The 21797-nt window shown below is 36.3% G+C and overlaps 1 protein-coding gene across 1 annotated transcript in view; it reads right to left on the bottom strand.

Annotated features, from left to right (window-relative positions):
• Positions 1-21797, bottom strand: part of LAMA2 (laminin subunit alpha 2) — a 356269-nt gene that overhangs the window by 54133 nt on the left and 280339 nt on the right. The window contains 3 exon segments of the mRNA XM_032185008.1: positions 151-267; positions 8679-8781; positions 14710-14848. Of these exon segments, the coding sequence (XP_032040899.1) occupies positions 151-267; positions 8679-8781; positions 14710-14848 (359 nt within the window).

Below are 21797 nucleotides of genomic sequence, written 5' to 3'. Positions count from 1 at the left end.
CTAACATAGCTTATTTTTGTCTCATTAAAGCAGCCAATGATCAAAGCGGACCCAATGTGGACCACAAAAAGATCAATCAGACAGATGATAGGTGTTTATACACCTGACAGAGCAGGACATGTTAAGTGTTGCATTACTTTTCCAGCTTACCATTAGGAATGGCTGACAGTTTTCCAAAGGTTTCATTCAAAGCTTTCAGGAGAATGGAATTCTTCTCATCAGAATCTTTCAGTCTGTTCTGCATGCTGTCCAGGTTATCTCCCTTTTCTATAACAACAATAATAAGCAAGCAATTTATCATTAAGAAATTCAATAGTGTAAATAAGGAATTCCAGTAAATCTGGTTGTAGGGTTCAATTATAATCTTTTTGGTTTCTTTAGGTTGCCTAGTTCTGTAGTATCTAAATGCTTTAGTACGTTTTACTGTTCTATATCAAAGGTTTTGATATAAGAGGTTTACAGAAAAAAATACAGAAAAAAAAAAAAAAAGAAAAAATGATAATCATAGATGGAATGATTTATTCAAGTTCACACAGTGACCCGTCTGATAGACTCAAGAGTGAAGTTCAGTCATAGCTTTGATTCCGAGATCCAACTACCACTCAAATTTTCATCTTAAAGGGATGAATGGGATGAATGAAAGGGATGAATGGGATGAATGATTCTCCACTGTGTGGAGAGAGGCATGACAGATCAGGTCATCTTACTGCTGCAATTAGAATGGCCAAAGCATAGCTCTCATGGATTTTCTGAAAGATAACCTATGTTGATGTAACATCTGAGGAAAACATGAGATATCACCCTATCATCAATATGAGGAGACAACACAAATTATTATGAAATAAACATAGATTTTATTTTTGGGTATAGTCCTAAAAGTAAATAAAAAATAGTTGTATCATATTCAGTACCTTAAAGACTGTTGCAGACTAGCATTATCTTTTACAGATAAGTTTCTGTTCTTCACCTATTTTTTGAATAAAAACTACAGATTTTTTTTTTTGAATAGTAACCAGCATTAGCAATAATTATAATTTTTCAAACTTTCAAAAGTGAGTTTCCAGCTAAGCTTTACAGTTATTAAAAAAAAAAAAACAAAAAAAAACAAAAACAAAAACAAACAAAAACATTAAAAAAAAAAAAAAGTTAAGTTTGGCACAGAAAATGCTAGGTAATGCTTAAACAACTATCTCAGAGGGCATTTTTCATCATTTCTTCATATAAGTATAGAGTTCTTTGGAACAGACAGCTGCTAATTTATTAACTTAAAGGTATGCCCTGTTGGGAAACTAATTCAACATCACTGTGCTTGATAGAACGAGGAGAATAATTTGTAGAAAAGTAGTTTAAGATACAAAGTATGACAGTGACCTTCAGATATGTGACAGGTTATTGAAATTAAACACACGGTTTTTGGATCCAAGTAGATACTGAAGTAGGAAAACATATTGGAGAAGAGTTTTCTCTGTGAATAAGTCACATACATGTGAAAAATATAAAGTATTTCTTTCTTTATTTCTAAAGTACTTCTTTTTCACAAGGGACAATAATTAGACATATTGGTACTTCAGCATCTCTTCAGCATCTCTAACCCTTCTGTGAGAGGGTAAACAAAATAATGGGTTAAAATGAGTGACAGTGGTTCAAGTCCTACAGATTTTAAAAGAAAAAGGTTTCATAAAATTAGATATGCAAAAAAGCATCTTGAAATTAGAAAAATCACACTAACTGCGTATTACCTTCAAGAAATGATTAACTACATTTTCAAAGAATGAAACAGTGGATAGAATTTAAATGAGAATCACATTTTTGCTGTTGGACCCTTTGAAATGTCATTCAGAAAGAGATCTATGCACTGTATTTAAACCGGAGCAACACTGCAGGAGTGCCTGGAGGTAAGACTTCATTCTTGCAAAATGTCCCACAGAGGAACAGGACACTGGTATGAAGTGTGAAAGGCACAGTTAATGCTAGAATAAAGTTGGGAAGAATCTTATATAAATTATAAGATCATATTTTCCCTCAAAAATACTGCTTTTTTAAATAACTTTTTTTCTGCAGATGAATGAGGTCACTCATAAAGTGATGTTAAACTAGGGTGAAGATATGAGAGTCTGACCTTAAATGCTCTGTGGCTTTACCTGAGTTCATTTATCATTAAGTAATAATACTGAAAAAAATATTTTAATTTCTTCCATTTAATTTTGAAATTATAGTCTGCCTGATATTTCTTTGATGTCTCTGGTGCCTTTTTGGAATGTAAGTGTTTATAAAGTGTATTAATATTCCTGACATATTTTATTCATTTCTGGTGGTGCTACAGTAACTTTTTTGCATTAAATTAATTTAAATTATCTCTCTTTCTTCTCTTTACTCTGCCAGATCCAACATTACACTAATTATCTCTTGGTTACATTTCTGAAGAATCATGTTTCCAGACTTCTGTTTTCAGCTTTGTAACCATAGCAGCAATTTTTATGGATTTTAATAACTGAAGTTTCCCTAGAACTCCTCAATTTGAATACCGAGACCCTGTGTTTAATATTTTTTCTTTTAATTTCTCAAATGTATTTTCACTTTTTTTTTTTTTTTTTTTTTTTTAATATTAAAATAATAAAGTCATAAATAAGTGTCCTTAGGGAGCTTTTCAAGAAAATTGTTCATTTTGCACAATGATCATAACATGAAGCTTTATTTTGAAGAAACTTCCCACGCTATATGAAGAGACACAGACTATATGAAGAGAGCCACACTTAATGAAGAGACCCAGACAGTCTCTTCATTAAGCACTGAGCTAATTTTGACTATGAATCACAAACTGAACTGACTTCATTTCAGGTTTTCCTCATCGTTTAATTATTAGCATTTGTGAGAAATCCTAGAGCCATAAGAAGGCCTGAGATTATCCAGTTAATCATAGAGGCTAGGCATAATATGAGTGGCTACAGCCTAAATTTTTCCAAAATACAGAGTTTATCTGACTTGGAAGAGGTTAGTGGATTTGCACTGAAAGATACCAGGCCCTGTCAATTCACATTAAAGTGTAGGTTGAGAAATATCCTGAAAAATTTATGTCATTCCTGTTTCCACTTAATTAGCTCTGCACGGAAATGGCACAGGATGCCAATCAACATACAGTATATTGTTCAAATCTACAAAAAATGCATCACTAAAACTAAACCCTAAAGTGTAAGGACGATCTTGACTGACTTTGCAGGTATGAACTCATATATTTTCTGGTTTGGTTAATCTGATTTTCAATTTCTGTTTCTATTTCCTTGATAAAACACTACATTACACAATAATCATTACCCATTTTCCCTGAGTGAAAAAACTGAAGTGAGTCAAAAAAAAATCCCTACATTCATATGTTTTGTTAAGAAATGAGTTACTTATCACTTGCATGGGGTGATCTATTTTTACAAGAGACAAGTTTTAACAAATCTCTGAAGAACACATACATACATGGCACTGGTTAATTACTGATTTCTTGTCACCACTGCAATACTAGCAGAAATGGGCATCTTCTGAGAGTTTGGCCTAATGTAGTTTTCCATGGGACTGTCCAAAAAGGAATTATAAAGACACGCTACCCAATGCATGCCCCCCAAAACAGAATAAAGGTTGAAATCTCCTGAGGAGCAATACATGCAGCTGTTTTTATTGATTGGATATTGCACAAATTTACTGGCAGTTGCACATCTACCATTTTATTATGCTTCTGCATCCTGCAAATAGCATTTTTGCTCCCCTCAGTCTCATCCTGTAAAGAGGGTGATGGGCCACAAGCTAAATTTTTCTCTCAAAACCAAGCAAGACTTATGAATAAATGGGGAAAAATGTAACTGGAGAAATGCAGCCAATGATGGTTAACTTTTTAAAAAGACTGTTTTCAGCATTAGCATTTACATGAATATTATGCAATAATTTGCCAAATGCAACATGCCAGGGCAGCAACAATGCAAACCAGAGTCAAATACACAATCAAGGAATATAGCTGTGCCTATCATCTACAAAGTATTTTGGCTAAAAATATTCACTTGTTGTCAGACAGGACAAGACCCCCTCAACTTGTCAATTCTTAAGCAGAAGAAATGACATGAATGCTGAATTTCAGTAGTCACCTGACACCAGTCTCCAGCTGGAGTAGTTTATATATCTTATTTTTCCTTTTCACTGATCATTTTTGAAGCCTGTATATCGTCTCAAATCTGCACTGGGCAAATATATTTTTAAAACAGTAAATTCAAAATTATCAGCAAGAAAAATTGCTCCTGGCAAACTAAAAATCCCTCAAGGCACAGAGAGAATGAAGCTGGCAGGCAGCAGCATTCACTCATTTGTAGCCAAAATTTCAAAACTCCTTAGACAGAGCATTACACACAGATTTTGCTTCTCCCACCAGGGTTATTTCTTCTAACACCTAGCCCCACAGAGAAAGAAAGAATTAAATCTCCATTTTAATAGCTTCTGTCAGAAGCTTTGCTTTGTAAGGACTGTTTCAGCAGTTTTTGGTGGTAATATAAAACATTTTTGTGATTAACAGCCGTTTTATAACTAGTGTAATTGGCCACAAATCACAGAAACGTCATAATGTAGCAAGAAAACACTCCCACCTCTATCATAGCCCAGCCTGGATTTCTGGAGTATATATTACTTGAGTGGCTTATGGATTTTCATTACTTTAACTAATGTACTACCTGTAGTGCAGGCAGAGAAATTTCAAACTAATGATCACTTCTGTCTAGCAGATTTTTATAGAGTGCCCATCATCCATCCTTCACTTTCAGTAGAGACTCTGAACAGGGTGGCTTGTAAGAACGGTAGAAAATATCTATTAGTTTTACACTCAAATCTCGCTTTCCATCCAGGAAACATCAAGTCATCCAGAAGAGATTATGTTCATAATACTAGTAACACCATCACTTTGGAGAAAAAGCAGAGTAGGGAAAAAAATAATCTGTTTTTGCATTTTACTTTTACGTATCTGCATTCTGGGCATTATACTAACTGATCTCTGTGGGTCAAGCTGTGGAGCATGGCTATGTTTTATCAGATACAAAAAAGCATACTGGAAAGTTTAGAATGTTTATCTGTATGGAGCACGTTATATCTAAGTCATATCAGAGAACATTAGGAAACTCCATCTCATTAACCTTCAGCATGGGGCAAGACCACAGACAAAGATCTAATACTTATCTTATAAGCACTGCTGCTCCCTGCTTGCATGAGGATTGCTTTATGAATCTTTAGGATGCTTAGACCTTCACTTCTGAATTATGAAATGGACATCAACTGAAATTCTCACTGGACTAAAATTGGAGAATAACATGTTTTTTTCAAAAATCTCTGAAGTCATGTCTTATTGAGGTTGTAATATTTTATTTATTTATTTATTTATTTTCAGAGTTAAATTGGATAGCCCTGTGGGAGCATAGTATTGATATATATTCAAAGTCTTTGATTTTGGCCTGGAAAACAGGTCCCTATGCTCTACAGAGCACATGATAACTCTGAGGTAACCATTCATGGAGCACAGAAAGCTATGGATTCCACCATGGTGTACAAATGCCTTTTTGGCATTTCCAGCCATGGAAAGATGTGAAGTTTGCTTTCTTCACAAACAGCATCCCCACTCTTTCTGCTTCAGCCATATTACTTAAATTTGCCCACTGGTCTCACCTAGCAGTTCAATGAGTTTCTGTGGTGTATTTACTGAAACATGGTCCTCTAGCCCTAAATTGGTACTGAATCTGGCAGTAAAGTCACAATAAAGAGGAAGCCTAATATACATCCAAGATTTACTAGAAACTGTTGGTACTTATTATTTTCTTGTAGCAGCTCCGAGGAAAAAAATGTTTTTAAACTTTCAAACTGTGTATGATATTGAAATGTAATTAATGACCATATTAAAATTTTTGTCTTATGACCTTGTTAAACATTATGATGACTTGTTAACTAGTCTGCAAGTTGAAATCCTAGAACTGCCAAAAATAAATGAGAATACAGTAATAGTCAAACGATGACTCTGTGTTATGTGGATCTCATTCTTCATGCTGTATGGTTTTTATAATGCATCTCCCAGGAGGCCAATGAAAATTTTATATATTAAAACCCGAAAGACTGGGCTCTATTATAAAAATCTGTCTTATTTCTAATAAAAAATATTTTTTAACTACTGTAGCATGACATGGAAGCTTCAGGCATCATCTCTGTGACAGGCAGATTAAATCTCAACCTGGAATATTTACTGCGTGTGATTTTTCTAGTTCTGATGCATGAAATAAAAAAACAAACAAAGCAGATTAATTTTCAAATCCTATAATGAGCAAGAAATATTATATCATAGTTGTTTTCATCTTGTCCTCTTTATTTCTTCCAAATCCTAGATCTGTTTTCTCATGTAAGTGAGAAAGTGTTATACCTGTCCTTATAGTTAATCCCATGTTAACCGTGCTATAGCACAATGACTTCAGCCAACTGAATCAGATTAAACTACAACATATATAGTATGAAAAGATTTTTCAAAAGCTAAACTGACTGAAAACAAGCTTTTTGAAATATATACATATATGTATAAACACAAGAGATATGTCAAACATAAGAGATGGGATTACAGTGTACTAAATTGGAATAAACCATGAAGTTATCATTTTAAACATATTCTATCTAGATTACTTAAAACAAAACAAAACAAAACAAAACACAACAGTATTTGTATGAATTACCTTCAAAAGTAGCTGTATGAATTATTTGGTTAATTGATATTCCTCTAACACTTTAATATACTAGTGGCATAAAGATGGTACAATCTTAAATCACTTTCTCTTGTATATGTAAAAACAAGGTACTCAAACAACAATGTTTAACATTTTTCACAAAGTTGTGAAACTCAGAATGCTGGCCTATTTCAAAGCGTATGATGCTTATTTCCCTTCAGGTTCGTTTGAAATACTGAAATATGAAATATTTTTTAGCTCCTTTCTAAGACTTCTGTGGAGAAAGAATTGACGATTACTGTTAAACAGATGCTTCATTAGCACAGCAATAAGTATTTTCTTAGAAGACTTATAAAACAATCTGTCTGGATAATGATGCAACATACAAACTGCTTTTGTTTGCAAGATTGTGCAAGAGCTCAAAAGATCATTGAATCATAGGCTCCAAATGTCTGCCCAAAGAACATTTTTCTCCTTCTGACTAGCAGTCATTCCTCACTGATGTTTGCCTAAGCTGTTTTCAAAGATTTTCAAAGGTCAAATCCCCCTCAGGCAATCAATTCCAGTACTTCTACATTTTAATTACAAGAAAGATTTTCCTAATATGTGATCTGGAACAGCACAATTTAAGATATGTTAGTACAATCTTATTTGGAGAAACCTTGGCAATACTGAAGAATAAGTCCCTACTTATTTGTCTCTTTTTCAGTCTACAATTTTAAATTATTTCAATCTTTCTCCTTCTCTACACTTCCACTTAGTCTTCATGATGTTTGCAAGACTATCTGCAAATGACCTCAACCTTCGTAAGTTCAGTACCTAGCACTGCAGACAGTAATTTTGCTAAGGCACAAGTAACCCTTCCACTCTGTGGACAAATTGTTTCATGTGTTTTGGAAAGCCATTCACCTGTTCATGCATTCCCCTGCGACATCTACCTGACATCCACTGTGAACCAGCATGTGATCCATGATTTTCTTCATTTTCATTCTATGGAACTACTACACAGACTTGCTCTTCATCCTGCATTTCTGCAGCTGTGCATTCATGTGTGCATGAAGCACCTTGTTGTGTTTATCCTGACTACTGCCCTACTTTCTCACACTGTGGCATTCAACTATAATACTCTCATTTATCAAGGAGAAAATAATCAGGTACATTATAAACACAGTCTTATCTGAATTATCAATTATTATGTCTCACCAAACAGTATTTATGAAAAAAGTGCAGAAAAATGAAGATGTTTTATTTGCACCAAATTGAAGTACTTGGTTTGAGATCTACAAACTTTATAATTTGAGCTGCATTTAGCCACATACTTAAACCTTAGGAATGAAGAAATATTGTGTGTTTGTGTATGAAAACTCATCTGTTTTGTCCAGAGAAATGTTTTAATTTTGTTTTTGAAGAAAATACTTAGCAATTCCCTCCCATCATCCTATTTGGCAAACATCTTCATCCTGCATCCCCACACTTCCCTTTTCTGTCACAACCCCATAAGCATCCTAAAGAAATGTGCTATGTCTGGTTGGTATTGTAAAGCCTAATTCTGCATTAACAGGTATTTTAAACCCTAATTCTGTATTAATAGGAAGAAAAATGTAATGTTGTGCTGGATTTTGTACTAATTTTCTGCTAGAGCATTTACTAAATCAAAACCTGTATTTTCATACCTCTCTCATTCCCACTTACTCTCAACCTTACTGTAATCATCAAGAGAAGACTAAGGTTCTAGCTTTTCCAGCCTTCCCATCCCAGAAGAGGACAAGCATCCCTGTAATATGCCTGGACCCAAAATAGAGTATTTTTCATTAATACATTGTTCAATTTAAAAACAGATACTGAACTAGAAATATTTTTTTTTTTTCTTCTGACATGGCTTATTCATACTGGAAGTAAAACAGTCTCATAAAGTTTTTCTAGTATATAATGGACCTGAATGCCACATACTGCACATACCTTTAACATCATTTTCTAGCCTCTTGGCATCATTAAGGACCCTGAAGCTTTTCTGAAGAGAGCTCTTGGCGTCATCCTTCAACGATCCTTGAGGACCAGATGTCTGCAGACAAACAAGCAGTGTCACAGATACAGGAAAGTCTCAAGTCATAAAAGATACAGGAAAACCATCTAAGTGAATGTTCTAAATTCAAATGAACTTCAGTGTGTTCTGAATCATATCCCATTGTCATTACACTGGTCTTCAAAAGACTAAAAAATAATTTCCTTTAATTCATTTTCTTTTGTTTTTAGAAGAAGCCAGTTCTCCTTTGGAATACCAGTGATGACTACGATAAGAAGAGAAAATGTTTATATCATTACAGAAAGAGATTTGCTCTAGGAACAGAACTTTGTCCATAACAAACAAATCTTTCAACTTAAAACATGTTTCTTCCTCCAGCTACAGTATTTCTCCCTAATACCTTTAGAAGCCAGACTGGATCTGATGTTCCATATTCTCAGAGAACAGAGCTGTCTTCATGGTTAAATACAAGAACTGTAATTGCTAGGTCAGTATAGTAAAGATGCTACAAAGGAAATCGAGTTTAAAAAGGTAAACTGCAGTTAATCTGAAAGAGTTTTATTACTAAATATCCATCCTTCTACATATCATATTATTTAAAGATCTTTGCTTTGAAAAAACATCTCTCTCCAGTGCAGAGACTGATCAATTGGTAGTATGATTTTTCTAAATTAGATTAGTATTTTCAGTTGGTAGAAAATGCTCTAGGTTCTAAACCACTTACTGTTCAGTTTGTAAGAGTGAACTCAGGTCATACATCATACTGAGTACATTTCTGTGAGAATACTCTTGACAGCCAGATAACATTCTATATTAGTCATGGGTCATAGCCTTGTAACTAGTATGCAATTAAGCAGCAGCTACTTTTCATTTTCCAGGGCGGATACATATACTCAAAATATGTGTCAATTAAATTACACAGTTATTATTACTATTCATTATTTACATAATGAGTAAGCCCAGAGGTGATACTACTGAATCTTTGCTGTTTTTTGATGAAACGTTGAGAACCATGTATGGGACTTGTCTATTTTTTTTTTTCATTTAAAAATCTTAAAGAACACTTTGGATACTCACAAAACTCAGAATAAAGTTTTTTTGTAAAGGTATATCTCATGGCATGTGTGGCCATGTCACTGGGATACATCTACCATACTTCTTCCTTGTAGTCATGGGATCTGAATTTATTCTCAGCTTTCATCATGGGCTAAGTGATTTTATGAAGTATGACCTATATGACTGCCAAGCACACTTGAACTATTAAGCTGTTCCTACTATAAATTCTTCCCCATATCAACAGAAAATATGTTTGAAAGATCAACAAAACAACAATACCTTTTTTTTTTTTTTAAATAGATTTTATCACTTAATATAAGTAGCACCAGTAACAGAAAAACACATATAACCCTAGAAAAAAAAAAAAAGAAAAAAGCAAACAACAGCAAAAAAATGACTTTCCAGTTAAGCAAAAGATTGCTCCTGAAGGAAGAACAGTTGGCCAGATTTTGTAGCAGATGCACCTGTCAAATCAGATAATACTACTACATATTCTTTTTCCCATTAGCATCAAAACTTAGGTCCATGTGCCCACGGACTTCAAAAATAATGATTGTTGTTATTATTAAATTACTAGGCATGGTCGACTGGCTGTTAAAGCAGTTTATAGTCAATAGAAATACATTGGAAGGCCAGATTTGCAATGCAAAAACAAGAAGTTTTATATCAAATATCAAATCAGGGACAATAAATAGGTCTGGGCTGGCAATTAATCAGAAACAAATTTCAGCATAAAGGCCCTTCAGAGACAAATACACTTGTACTGATTAAAAGCTTTATTTTATATTAATTTTCAAATAATTCTGCAAGGGAGGATTAATCAAAAAAATAAAATGCAAAACATACTTTTTTTGCTAGCTTTTCTTCCGGCTTATGGAATGTTGAGTTATGATGAAGTCAATAATGAAAAAAACAAATATTTTCTGGCAGTGTGAGGTAAAGTTTATGCCCAGCTTGCGGCAAGCTTGGGTCATGATGAATCCTTTTATGATTTAATAAGACTGACAGCTAAGGGATTTTTATATTGTTTTCTAAATTGGTACACCTGCTGTAAAAATGAAAAAAAAAAAAAAAAAGTAAAAAATTACCATGGTTCAAGACAAATTGGAAAACCACAGTGTCTCAGGAATCTAAGTTCTATCTGTTCCAGAGTGTACATACACTGGGGACAGTAACTTCCTCACTCTGTGCTTCCCTCCACACCCCCTGCCCTATACAAACTTTGTGCAGCTTGACTGCTTGTGGCATCTTGTAGCAGGAGTGGGATCTCATTATGTATTCAAACAATGCCATCTCATTCTTGGGTTAGAGGCATAAGTGCTGTTATAATAACATAATACAAAATGCTGCCACTGAAACCATACATCATCCTTAATGGTCTGTTTCTTCGTTTCCTTGGGTTAGCAATAATTTTAACAAGGTTTAGCACCAAAAGAAAAACATGTATCAAATTACTGAAAAGCTCTATAAATCCATAATTAGCAATAATTATGGGTAAGGAATGAATTCAGGAAAAAATATCCCATGTCTTCCTTTTTCTACTACTTCCGTGACTCTTGAACTCTGTTCTTGCCAAATGATCCACCTTCTGCAGAAGAAGTAAGATTTCACAGAATCACAGAATTTCTAGGTTGGAAGAGACCTCAAGATCATCGAGTCCAACCTCTGACCTAACGCTAACAGTCCCCACTAAACCATATCCCTAAGCTCTACATCTAAACGTCTCTTAAAGACTTCCAGGGATGGTGACTCCACCACTTCCCTGGGCAGCCTGTTCCAATGTCTAACAACCCTTTTGGTAAAGAAGTTCTTCCTATTTCAGTTCAGCACATAGCCTGGTGGATTACAGAACTATTTTGGGATGAAGAAGATCCCTCCAGATCTCCCAGGGATGGCTGTGCGAATCACTGAATGCACATTGACAGGGATAAGGCTACAGGCTGCAAATTTGAATTAGATTAGCAATGGCCACAGCATTCTGTGAAGACTCAGCACATGCTGGGCACGGTCTGAACATGTATCAGACAAAGAATTGCTGGGGCTTTTGCAGTATGGAGGGATTTTTTTTTTTTTCCCAAGGTTTCATGAATGCATGTAAGCATGAAATAGGCATTATGGTGCCTAAACCTGCTGACATGTCAGTAGTTTTGGTCACTTGAAGAGGTACAGCTCCAAGCACATATGCAAATCCACTGGGGCAGTTTTGAGGATCAAATACTTAAATTCACCTTTACACTTGTAAGTTGTTTTTTGTCCTAATTCACATCCATTAAAACAGCTCTGCCTTATTTTTTAAATAAAGGATCTTCTTTTCACATACATTTACATTCTGAGATGCCTTCACCTCTGTGAGAGCTAAGGCTACTCTCATTTTCACAATCTTGGAGAAAGAATGAGAAGTCTCGGGGAAGCTGAGAATTCTGAAGTACCAAGATGTTATGAATGAATTGCACCTCAGGACACTGAATGTAATGGCACCCCAATAGTTATGTTGGGTGCCACTACAAAGGGAGTAAGAAGAAAAGAAGCAAGCAGGACCCTAAACACTTAACATGTCACCTGTGGTTCCAGTTACTAGTCTAAAAAAGACTAAGAAGAAAATTACTTCTTCAAGATGTGTTTTAAAACTATAGTTCTGATCTGAGAGACACAAGCTGGGTTTGTTAACATGACTCTACTCTTCAGTCAGTTACTGTCTTGGCTAAGTAATGGGGTATTGAAGCTGCCTGAATGCTAGAGATTTCTCATCTGTGATAAATTTATTTTTCTTTTAAAGGGGAGAGCAAATCCATCATAAAAAGCTCAGGAGGAATTTTTCTGTCATATTTTTAATACATTTTTTCCCAGTCATTTATCAGGCTTCCTGTAATCACGACGGATTTTAAGCATTTTTTTGTTGTTGTTGTTCTTGCCTTTAGCAACATTAGCTTAATTTAAAAACAAACTAATCTTCCTGTTAAAAACAAAAACAACCCCAAATTCTGATATATCACTGAGGCTCCCATATATTGTTTACTTCAGTCACTTGCAGGGTGGAACTTAAAACTCAGCCCAGTTCTAGCATTTCTAGTTTATGCACCAGCTTGCTACTGTTGGAAAACCTTCCCTCCACAGACCCAACACTATCATTTGCTAGGAAAGGCTAGGTTCAGTGATGCAGGTGAACTTCAGACCTCTCCTCTGTTATCTGCTAGCTTCTGCAGATCAGAGTCCTTTACAAAAGATCGGCACCCACAGGTACTTTCAGAAAGAAAAGAATATGGCTCCATCTTCCGGAAGGAGCAGAAAGAGATTATTTCTGTCTTCTATACATTGGCCCAAAGAGCACCTACTTGAGAAGGAGGGAACAGTTTCTAGGACTTGCTTAGTCTGAAGGGGTTCAAATCCACAAATGATGCCTTCTAGGCTAGTGCTTGAACCATGGAGCTGCACGACAGCATGGGGGCACTCCTGTCCTGTTAAAGCTCAGCTACAAGTAAGCTCCTTGTAGAAAGAGAAGCCTCTTTCTGATTTACTGATTTTAGCAGTTAAACTTTTGAACTAGGACAAGCAAATATCTGGCTCTTTCCATTAAGGAATAAATAAATAAATAAATAAAAATAGAATGGTTAAACAATGACTGAACTTCACAATTTTTTTCAATTGGGCCCCAAATCCTAACATGTTTACCAAATACTGTGTAAAGTCTACCTCGCTCTGCAGCAGCATGATGGTAAACCACTGATTATCTCTCTATATAGCCAATTATGTTTAAAAGGCAGTAGCTCTCTCCATTTTCCTCTTTATCAACTAGACACCTATTACCCCCGTTACACATATACAGCAAAGAACATAAACAGGCTTCATCTAATGAATGTATAGAGACGAGATGCTTAAAACCCCACCCAAATAGTATCTTAGTCTCTCCTTGCTACTCACTTGCATAATATTGTCCATCTCTTCACCTCTATCCTTTTCAAACTATCTATCCACTTTCACCCCATGGTATAATCTGCTAGTTCACCATCTGATTTATACTCATTTGTAGTCAAACTGTAATTGCTCGCTTTCTTTCTTGACTGCTATATGTATCTTTTTTTCTTTTTCCCTTCTCAATCCTTACAACAGCTGCCTGCTTCATTCACTGTTAATCATGAAAGAAACAAAGGATAAATATCTGTATTAAATGTAAATGCACAGAAAAAAAAAAAAACAAAAACACGATAATCCAGAACTCCTTATTTACTTCTGCAGAGTAATTAGCAGTTCTAGAGAAACAAATAACTATTGAGAGAACCAGCATACACTAATATGTGAGGTGACTTTTTTTTTCCCATCAAGAGAGAAATATACATGTAGTAATTAGTATTATATGAAACAGAAGTTACCAATCTAAACTGTCTAAAAATATTGAAATATTTGTGCAACAACTAAATCACTTTATCCATCTCAAAAATACAGACTTTTTCAGCATGTTGTTGCTTTTACTGTTCTTGCAATCTATTTGACCGAAGTAGCTCTCTGCAAGCTAATTTTTTGCACATGCAAGTGTTCTAACTGCAAGTTTCTTCTGTTCACCTGTATGTTTCTGTATCAAATACAGGGTCTGCCTATTTTATATAATACTGTAATTTCCTTGGTGATTTTTTGTGTGCCTGTGAAGCGCACATCAATTGTTCTCTGACCAGCTTCTACAAATTAGCCATTAACTCCTTCAAAATTAGGTATAAAAACAATTCTGGCTATGCTCAGAATGTTTTCTGGTCTACGGAGCCAAGCTCCTCATTATGACTCAGGCAGCAGAACTGGCTTTAGCTTAGAATCCTATTTTTAAAAGTTCTCTGTTTCCTCTGAAAATTTATATTATATTATATATCTATAATATTCTTATAATTATTATTATTTACTTCCAGATTTACTTATTTTTCTTACCGCTTGTATAGCTTCATTTGCAAGAACCTTGGCTTCCTTGGCAACTTTTTCAGCTTCATCCGTGTTATCCTTGATGTTAGTATAAGCATTGAAAGCAAGTGTGGCATTGAAAGAGATGTTTTTGGCTTCAGCAAGGATTCTGTTGGGATGGAAAAAGTAAACACATCATTAAACCTGCTATCAGAGCTCAATAGAATATAGTAGCCTACTTCTTCAAACCCAACAGCCTTTATTTCTAAGGTTATTTCTAAGACATTGCTTTAGAGAGCAATACTACACTTGAAAATTCAGGAGTTCTGGCATTATATATGTAAGAGAATTCATATTTCATCTGTGCAAAAAGACACAGAAGAATAACATTTGTTAACAAGGAGGTTATGTGAAATAAAAATGGATCAGGCACTGAGATAAGACAGTGCAGTGCTTAATAAATAGTAGATATTATATACATACATTACATAGACACAGATATACACACACTTTAGTAGATATACATACATAGTAGATATTATATACTCTTTAATATATATATAAAAATCTGTAAATCTCTATATATACAGATTTATAAATCTAAATACTTATATATAACATAAATATAAATTTACTATCTACTATTATCTACCATACAGTAGATTATATACTATAATGGATAATATACACATAATGTAGGTTTATAGGTTACGGGATGAGTCAGGCTATTCACTGAAGTTTGAACTGTCTGAACATGGGGAACACCATCATAGGGATATTTTAGAGCAGTCTGTGTGAATCACCCTTTTCTTGGTCTGGCTTCCAAACACAGAAATCTCATTATCTAAAACAAATCCTAAATGTTCAGTTTTCATTTCGCTTACCAAAATGAAAAACATAACCAATAATACTTCATATTGAATGGAGTGTTCCATTTATATGAAACGCTCCATTTTAATAATTACAATTAAATTAAAATATAATTATAAACAAATAATATTCTTGGTGCAGGGGTTAGAGCTCAGCTAACTGACTTTCAAGGGAATTTTTAGACACCAGACTAGAGAAATCGTTTTTCTTGCACTCTCTGCATGTGACATATTCAAATATTTTCTACAAAGAAGTATTGCACATACAGAATGAACTTGAAGACATCTCTCTCAGAACATGTTATATCTTAATGCCTATCCTACTTTCCCTGAAAAAGGGTAAAAAGTTCCAATTCACTGCTTGAATTGGACAAGAATGGATGTCAACTTGGATCTTTGCCTCTCAGGGAAATGCTCTGGACATTGATGCATATGGTAATGTCAGGGAGGCAGGGGTTAGTCCTGCTTCAGCCTATACAAAATACTTAAGACATTGAGACAGAATGCGTGGAAGAAACTGAAATTAATTCCCTAACCTCATAACTAATCTATTCTCTGGAGAATCGGGACAGCTGGGTTTGAATACTTGCTTCAATGAGTGTTTAATGATTTCTACACAATACAAAATAAAATACTAAGGGGACAAAGGGTATGTTCCCTGGACTCCATGCATAGATAACAGAAGGAGATAAATTTCCTTTGGGCTGCCTCTGCATCATTCCTGGAAGAGTCTAGAATCATAGAATCATACAGTCATAGTATATCCTGAGTTGGAAGGAACCCACAAGGATCATTAAGTCTAACTCCTGGACCACCTAAGTCTACCACAGGACCACCCCAAAATCAGATCTTACGTCTGAGAGCTTTGTCCAAATGCTTCTTGAACTCTAGCAGGCTCGGTGCCCCGACCACTTGCCTGGGGAGCCTGTTCCAGTGCCCAGCATCTTCTTCCATTGAGGAACCTTTTACTAATATCCAACCTGACCCTCCTCTGCCCCAGCTCCATGCTGTACCCTCGTGTCCTGTCTCTGTCACCAGGGAGCAGAGCTCAGTGTCCACCCCTCCACTCTCCTCCTGAGGGAGCTGCAGGCTGCCATGAGGCCTCCCCTCAGCTTTCTCTGCTCTCTCTGGGCTTAACAAACCAAGGGACCTCATCTGCTTCTCATACATCTTCACCCATATACCCTACACCACCTTTGTAGCCCTCCTTTGCACGCTCTCTAATAGTTTTATGTTTGTTTGTTTGTTTGTTTTTAATACTGTGGCACCCAAAACTGCACACAGTACTCAAGGTGAGGGCACATCAGCACTGAACAGAGCAGGACAAGCACTTTCTTCAGCTGGCCAGCAGTGCTGTGCCTGAGGCACCCCAGGATACAGTTGATGCTCCTGGCTGCCCAGGAACACTGGGGACTCGGATTCAGCTTGACATTGGCCAAAATCCTCATATTCCTTTCTGCAGGGCTGATCTCCAGCCTTTTGACCCCTAGTCTGTATGTATGGCCAGGATTGCCCCTTCCCAAGTGCAGAATCTGACACTTACTCTAGCTAACCTTCATATGGCTGGTGATTGCCCAGTTGTCTGGCAGCCTCTCTACCCTCATGGAGTCAGTTCCTCCCAGTTTTGTATCAATGGCAAACTTCCTCAAAACACCTTTTAATCCAACGTCCAAGTAATTTATAAAACCATTAAAGTGAACTGGCCCTAAAATGGAGCCCTGTGGAACCCTACTAGTGACTGGCCACCAACTTGATATAATCCCATTTAACATAACCTTTTGAGCCTGACCCATCAGCCAATTGTTCACCCATGCTATTACATTTTTTATCTCGCTGTATGCTGGACATTTTATCCAGAAGTATACTGCAAGAAACAGTATTGAAATCTTTACTGAAATACCCCCCAAAAAACACATCATCAGGCTTTCCATTGTCAACTAGATAGGTTACCTTATCTTAAAAGGAAATTAAGTTTGTTAAGTAGGACCTTCCCCTCATGAACCCATGTTGCCTATGACTAATGACCACTTTGTCCCTCAGTTGTTTTTCAGTAATTCCCAGAATAATTTTGTCCATAATTTTACCAGGCACTGAAATGAGTCTGACAGGCCTGTAATTACTGGGGTATTCTTTTTTGCCTTTCTTGAAAATTGGAACAATGTTTGCTAGCTTCCAGTCAACTGAGACATCTCCAGATTCCTAAAACCTTTGAAAAAAACAACCTAAGAGAGGTCTAACAATACCATCAGCCAGCTTTCTGAGTGCCCTGTGATGAATCCTATCAGGCCCCATAGGCTTCCAGTTCTTCCAGCTGGAGCAGCAAGTTCCACACACGTTCGGGGTTGGCTGGAAGTTTATCATTATCACAGTCATGGTCCTCCAAGTCAGGACACCTGGGGTCCCAGAGCCCATCATTGGTGTTGAAGACAGAGGCAAAGAAGGCATTAAATGTCTCTGCTTCATCTATGTCCCTGTTTGTGAGGTGACCATCGTCTTCCAAGTATTGTTTTCTCTGGTCCTCCTTTTGCTGTTAACATTTAAAAAAAATACTTTTTATTGATGGAAAGGGGGAGATAGATTTATTGACAGAGAAAAAGAGACAGATATTTATCTATCTCCTTCCTCAAATACAGATGGAGCTCACTAGGCTAGAGTAAGTTTTTTTGATACTCTGTTAGAGAAATGTGCAGCCCACCATAGCTATTTAGCTAGTAGTTGAAGTACTGCTTAGAAACATGGTTCATATACCCTCTGGTTAGGAGGGAACTAAACTGAATTTTCCACATACCAGTGACGTCTGTTCATCAGCAGGCAATTAGGCATAAGGAAGAAAAGCCTGTCCTAATACCTATCTGTATACAGGATAGATAAATACATAAATATATATTTTTTTTCCCTAGGTTAAATTCATGAACTGTTCTATGTTCTAACTTTCAAGAGAACACCCTCACCATCAATCAGTATGCTATCTGAAGCCTTAGGGGGTGATTTGAGAGAAGAAGCTCTCCCTCAATCTCTCTTGTAAGATGAAATGGTATTTTTCAGCAAATTTAGTATTAGCTGAAAGATACCCAAGTGCCAGCTGTGAGGATAGATATATTTTTGAATTCCTAAGATAGATAGAGAGAGACTGCATATTGCTATAAAGTTTGACTTTAATGTCAGTGCATGAACTAAACAACTTTATCCTGATGCAGGATGACATAGGACTTTGGTATTTCTTTCTCCTTTAAAATTATGTATCTGACCAATCTAGAAATTTTAATTTTTAATAATTTGCTTTTAGATATAATTTGAAGTGTTCTTGATTTGATTCTGTATTATTTATTGTGTATATTGAGAAACTGAAGGTGATGTTTGGACCAGATAGAAGTATACATGATACTGCTGCACCACAGTAAACATGGCTTAAACACTACCCTAAGCTACCTAAGATCTATGTTAAGACAAAAGCACATATGCACACCCTTAAAAAGTCTAGTTGACACAGTTAAAAACGCCTACCTCAAAATTTGTCTTGTCAACTTTTCGTTAAAGAGGCAAAGTGCTCTTATATTTACATTTTATCTGCTTCTTTCCTTAGTTCCTCCATGCCAACTATTGGTATTTGGATAGTTTTGGATTGTATTTTGTATTTGGATTTAGATCTACTGTAGTTAGGTGTGACACTAGTCTTTAAGCCCAGAGGTGCACAACAAAACTGATGTGTGTCATAATCGTTCAGTCCATATTCCATTTACAAAAGCTGCTTTCTTCTAGAAACAGTACCCTTAAACCTTTTTTACTCAGGAAACTACAAATATCATTATTTTAAGTACTCCTCAAAACATAAATTAGAATGAGTATCTAGAGTACTGTGACCACTATATGTGAAGCCAATAATTTTGCAAGTATCAGATGCTTTATCAGAGATAAATCCATGCCTTTTCCTCAAAATTACAGATGCTGGCAAGAAAGAAATGTGTTAAGCATCTGCTCACAAGTCTTTGGGATATTAAAGTCTCAGGTAACTTTATAGGGTGTAAGCAACAACAACAGGCTAAACTGTCAATCATTAAACAACAACAATAACAAAACACAAAATCCCCAGCTTTTTATTCATGCAGTGTTTCTGAGAAAATAAAACCCTGAAACTATACTGAGGACAGGTCCAGGATGCAGATTATCCATGATCTTTGGATATTGTCTTAGTGTTGCAAATTACACTTTCTATTTATTACTTGCCTTTTTAAATGCAGAAAAACAACAACAAAAGTCCCCTCCTCCCCCCCGCCCCCAATCAAAACAACCTTTTCTGGGGGTCTTTCCATGAAATAATATTCATGACACATTATAAAGTGTCATTCTTCTATGGGGAGGGCTGTGGTCATATAAACAAAGGGAACTGCAATTCTAACTCATATAATGGAATGTGAAAGTTGTGAATGGAAAACAAAGTTTCTGAACTTAGGTTTAAATATTTTTGCCTATCACACCTATCCATTTTGGGGCAGTGTTGTGAAACCACTAGATGGATTTCGGTCTGTTAGCATGGAGGATTTCTGACAGTACACAAATTAGCACCATGACAAGTGTCTCCTACCAAAATGGTCACCTTAAAAATAAAAACATACTGCTTGCTTTTAACCAATATTTATGAAAACACATAATGGGCCCTGTAAGAGAAAGTTCATTTTTTTTTTTTTTTTCACATCAACACTAGCAATAAACATATGGTAAGTCAAGCTGTGTAAATCAAGAGTATATCTGAGGGCACTACAGTATATAAGCATCATAAGATATATGAAACAGCTTACAAGAGAAACACAGACACATATTTTTTCCTTTTTTTTTTTTTCTTTTTTTTTTTTTTAAATGAATACACAGACTTAGCCAAGAAGGAAAGAAACTGAACATGACTCTCAAAGCCCAAACTTCTCTTGTGCAAGTATCATATGGAGATTTAAGTAGCCCAGTATCATACTGGAGCTATGTAATGACTATGTCAACCTTAATGTCATTTTCACATGGTGCTCTGTAGAGCAGAACCAGGTATTGCCTGATACATGATTATGGCTCAGGCTAGAATCTGAATGACATAATGCATCTGAAGAACTTTCTGTTCAATTGACCATTATTTGCTCAAATTCATCCATTCATCCATGGAACAGGCTGCCCAGGGAAGTGGTGGAGTCACCATCCCTGGAGGTCTTTAAAAGACATTCAGATGTAGAGCTTAGGAATATGGTTTAGTGGGCACTGTTAGCGTTAGGTCAGAGGTTGGACTCGATGATCTTGAGGTCTCTTCCAACCTAGAAATTCTGTGATTCTGTGATTCATTTCTGAGCATTTAATTATTTGACTAAGGACAAATTTGTGCACTAGGGTACCACCAAGGAGACTACTCTTCTTCAGCAATTTATACTTTTCAAAACAAATGGTGTGTTTTGTTCTGTCTTTTAGTATTCACACAGTTGCACCCACAGGGATGTGTCTTTCTCTAGTACTTTGCCTAACACATCATAAAACACTTTTCAAATAGTAACACATCAACTACCACACTCAAAATAACAATGCACCCAAATCTTCTAGTAATGCATTGTGTATTGGTGGGGGTCAGCTCCTTCCTGCATGCTACTTCCTGCAACTGTACAGTTTTAAAACCTTAAAAAAGGCAAGTTAACCTACGTAGTGATAAGCAAAACAAACATGCATCTCTGCTATTGTATATTTTGTGCATTCAGAAACACTTGTAGGAATGACATCTATATAGAACAATAGATGGTAGTGTACTAGGCTTGCATGGCAAGGTTCTGGTAGTGGAGGTGCTGCATGGGTGGCCTCTGTGAGCAGAGCCCAGCAGCTGCCCCATGTCAGATCAGAGCCAGCTCCAGCCAGCTCCAAAAGGGAACTGCTGCTGGACAGAGCCGAGCCAGGGAGTGATGCTGGATGGGCCTCTGGGTTAGCAGAGTTAGGGAAGGGAAAAAAACTGCTGCACAACAGAAGCTGGGAGAGATGAGTGAGAAAATGTAGGAGAAACAGCCCTGCAGACCCCAAGGTTAGTGTGCGAGGAGGGCAGGAGTTGCTCCAGGCAGGGAGCAGCAGTTCCCCTGCGGCATGGGGAAAGGCCCCTGGTAGAGCAGGCTGTCCGCCTGCAGCCCATGCGTCCCATGGTGGAGCAGTTCTCTATGCTGCAGCCCATGGAGGAGCCCATGCAGGAGCAGGTGATCTGGTGGGAGCTGCCACCCAGAGGGGACCCGTCCATGTTGG

This window comes from Aythya fuligula, chromosome 3 (assembly GCF_009819795.1).
Source record: "Aythya fuligula isolate bAytFul2 chromosome 3, bAytFul2.pri, whole genome shotgun sequence".
In the NCBI taxonomy this organism is placed as follows: domain Eukaryota; kingdom Metazoa; phylum Chordata; class Aves; order Anseriformes; family Anatidae; genus Aythya; species Aythya fuligula.
Note: the sequence above shows the minus strand (reverse complement) of the source record. Positions and strands in the feature narration are given on the sequence as shown.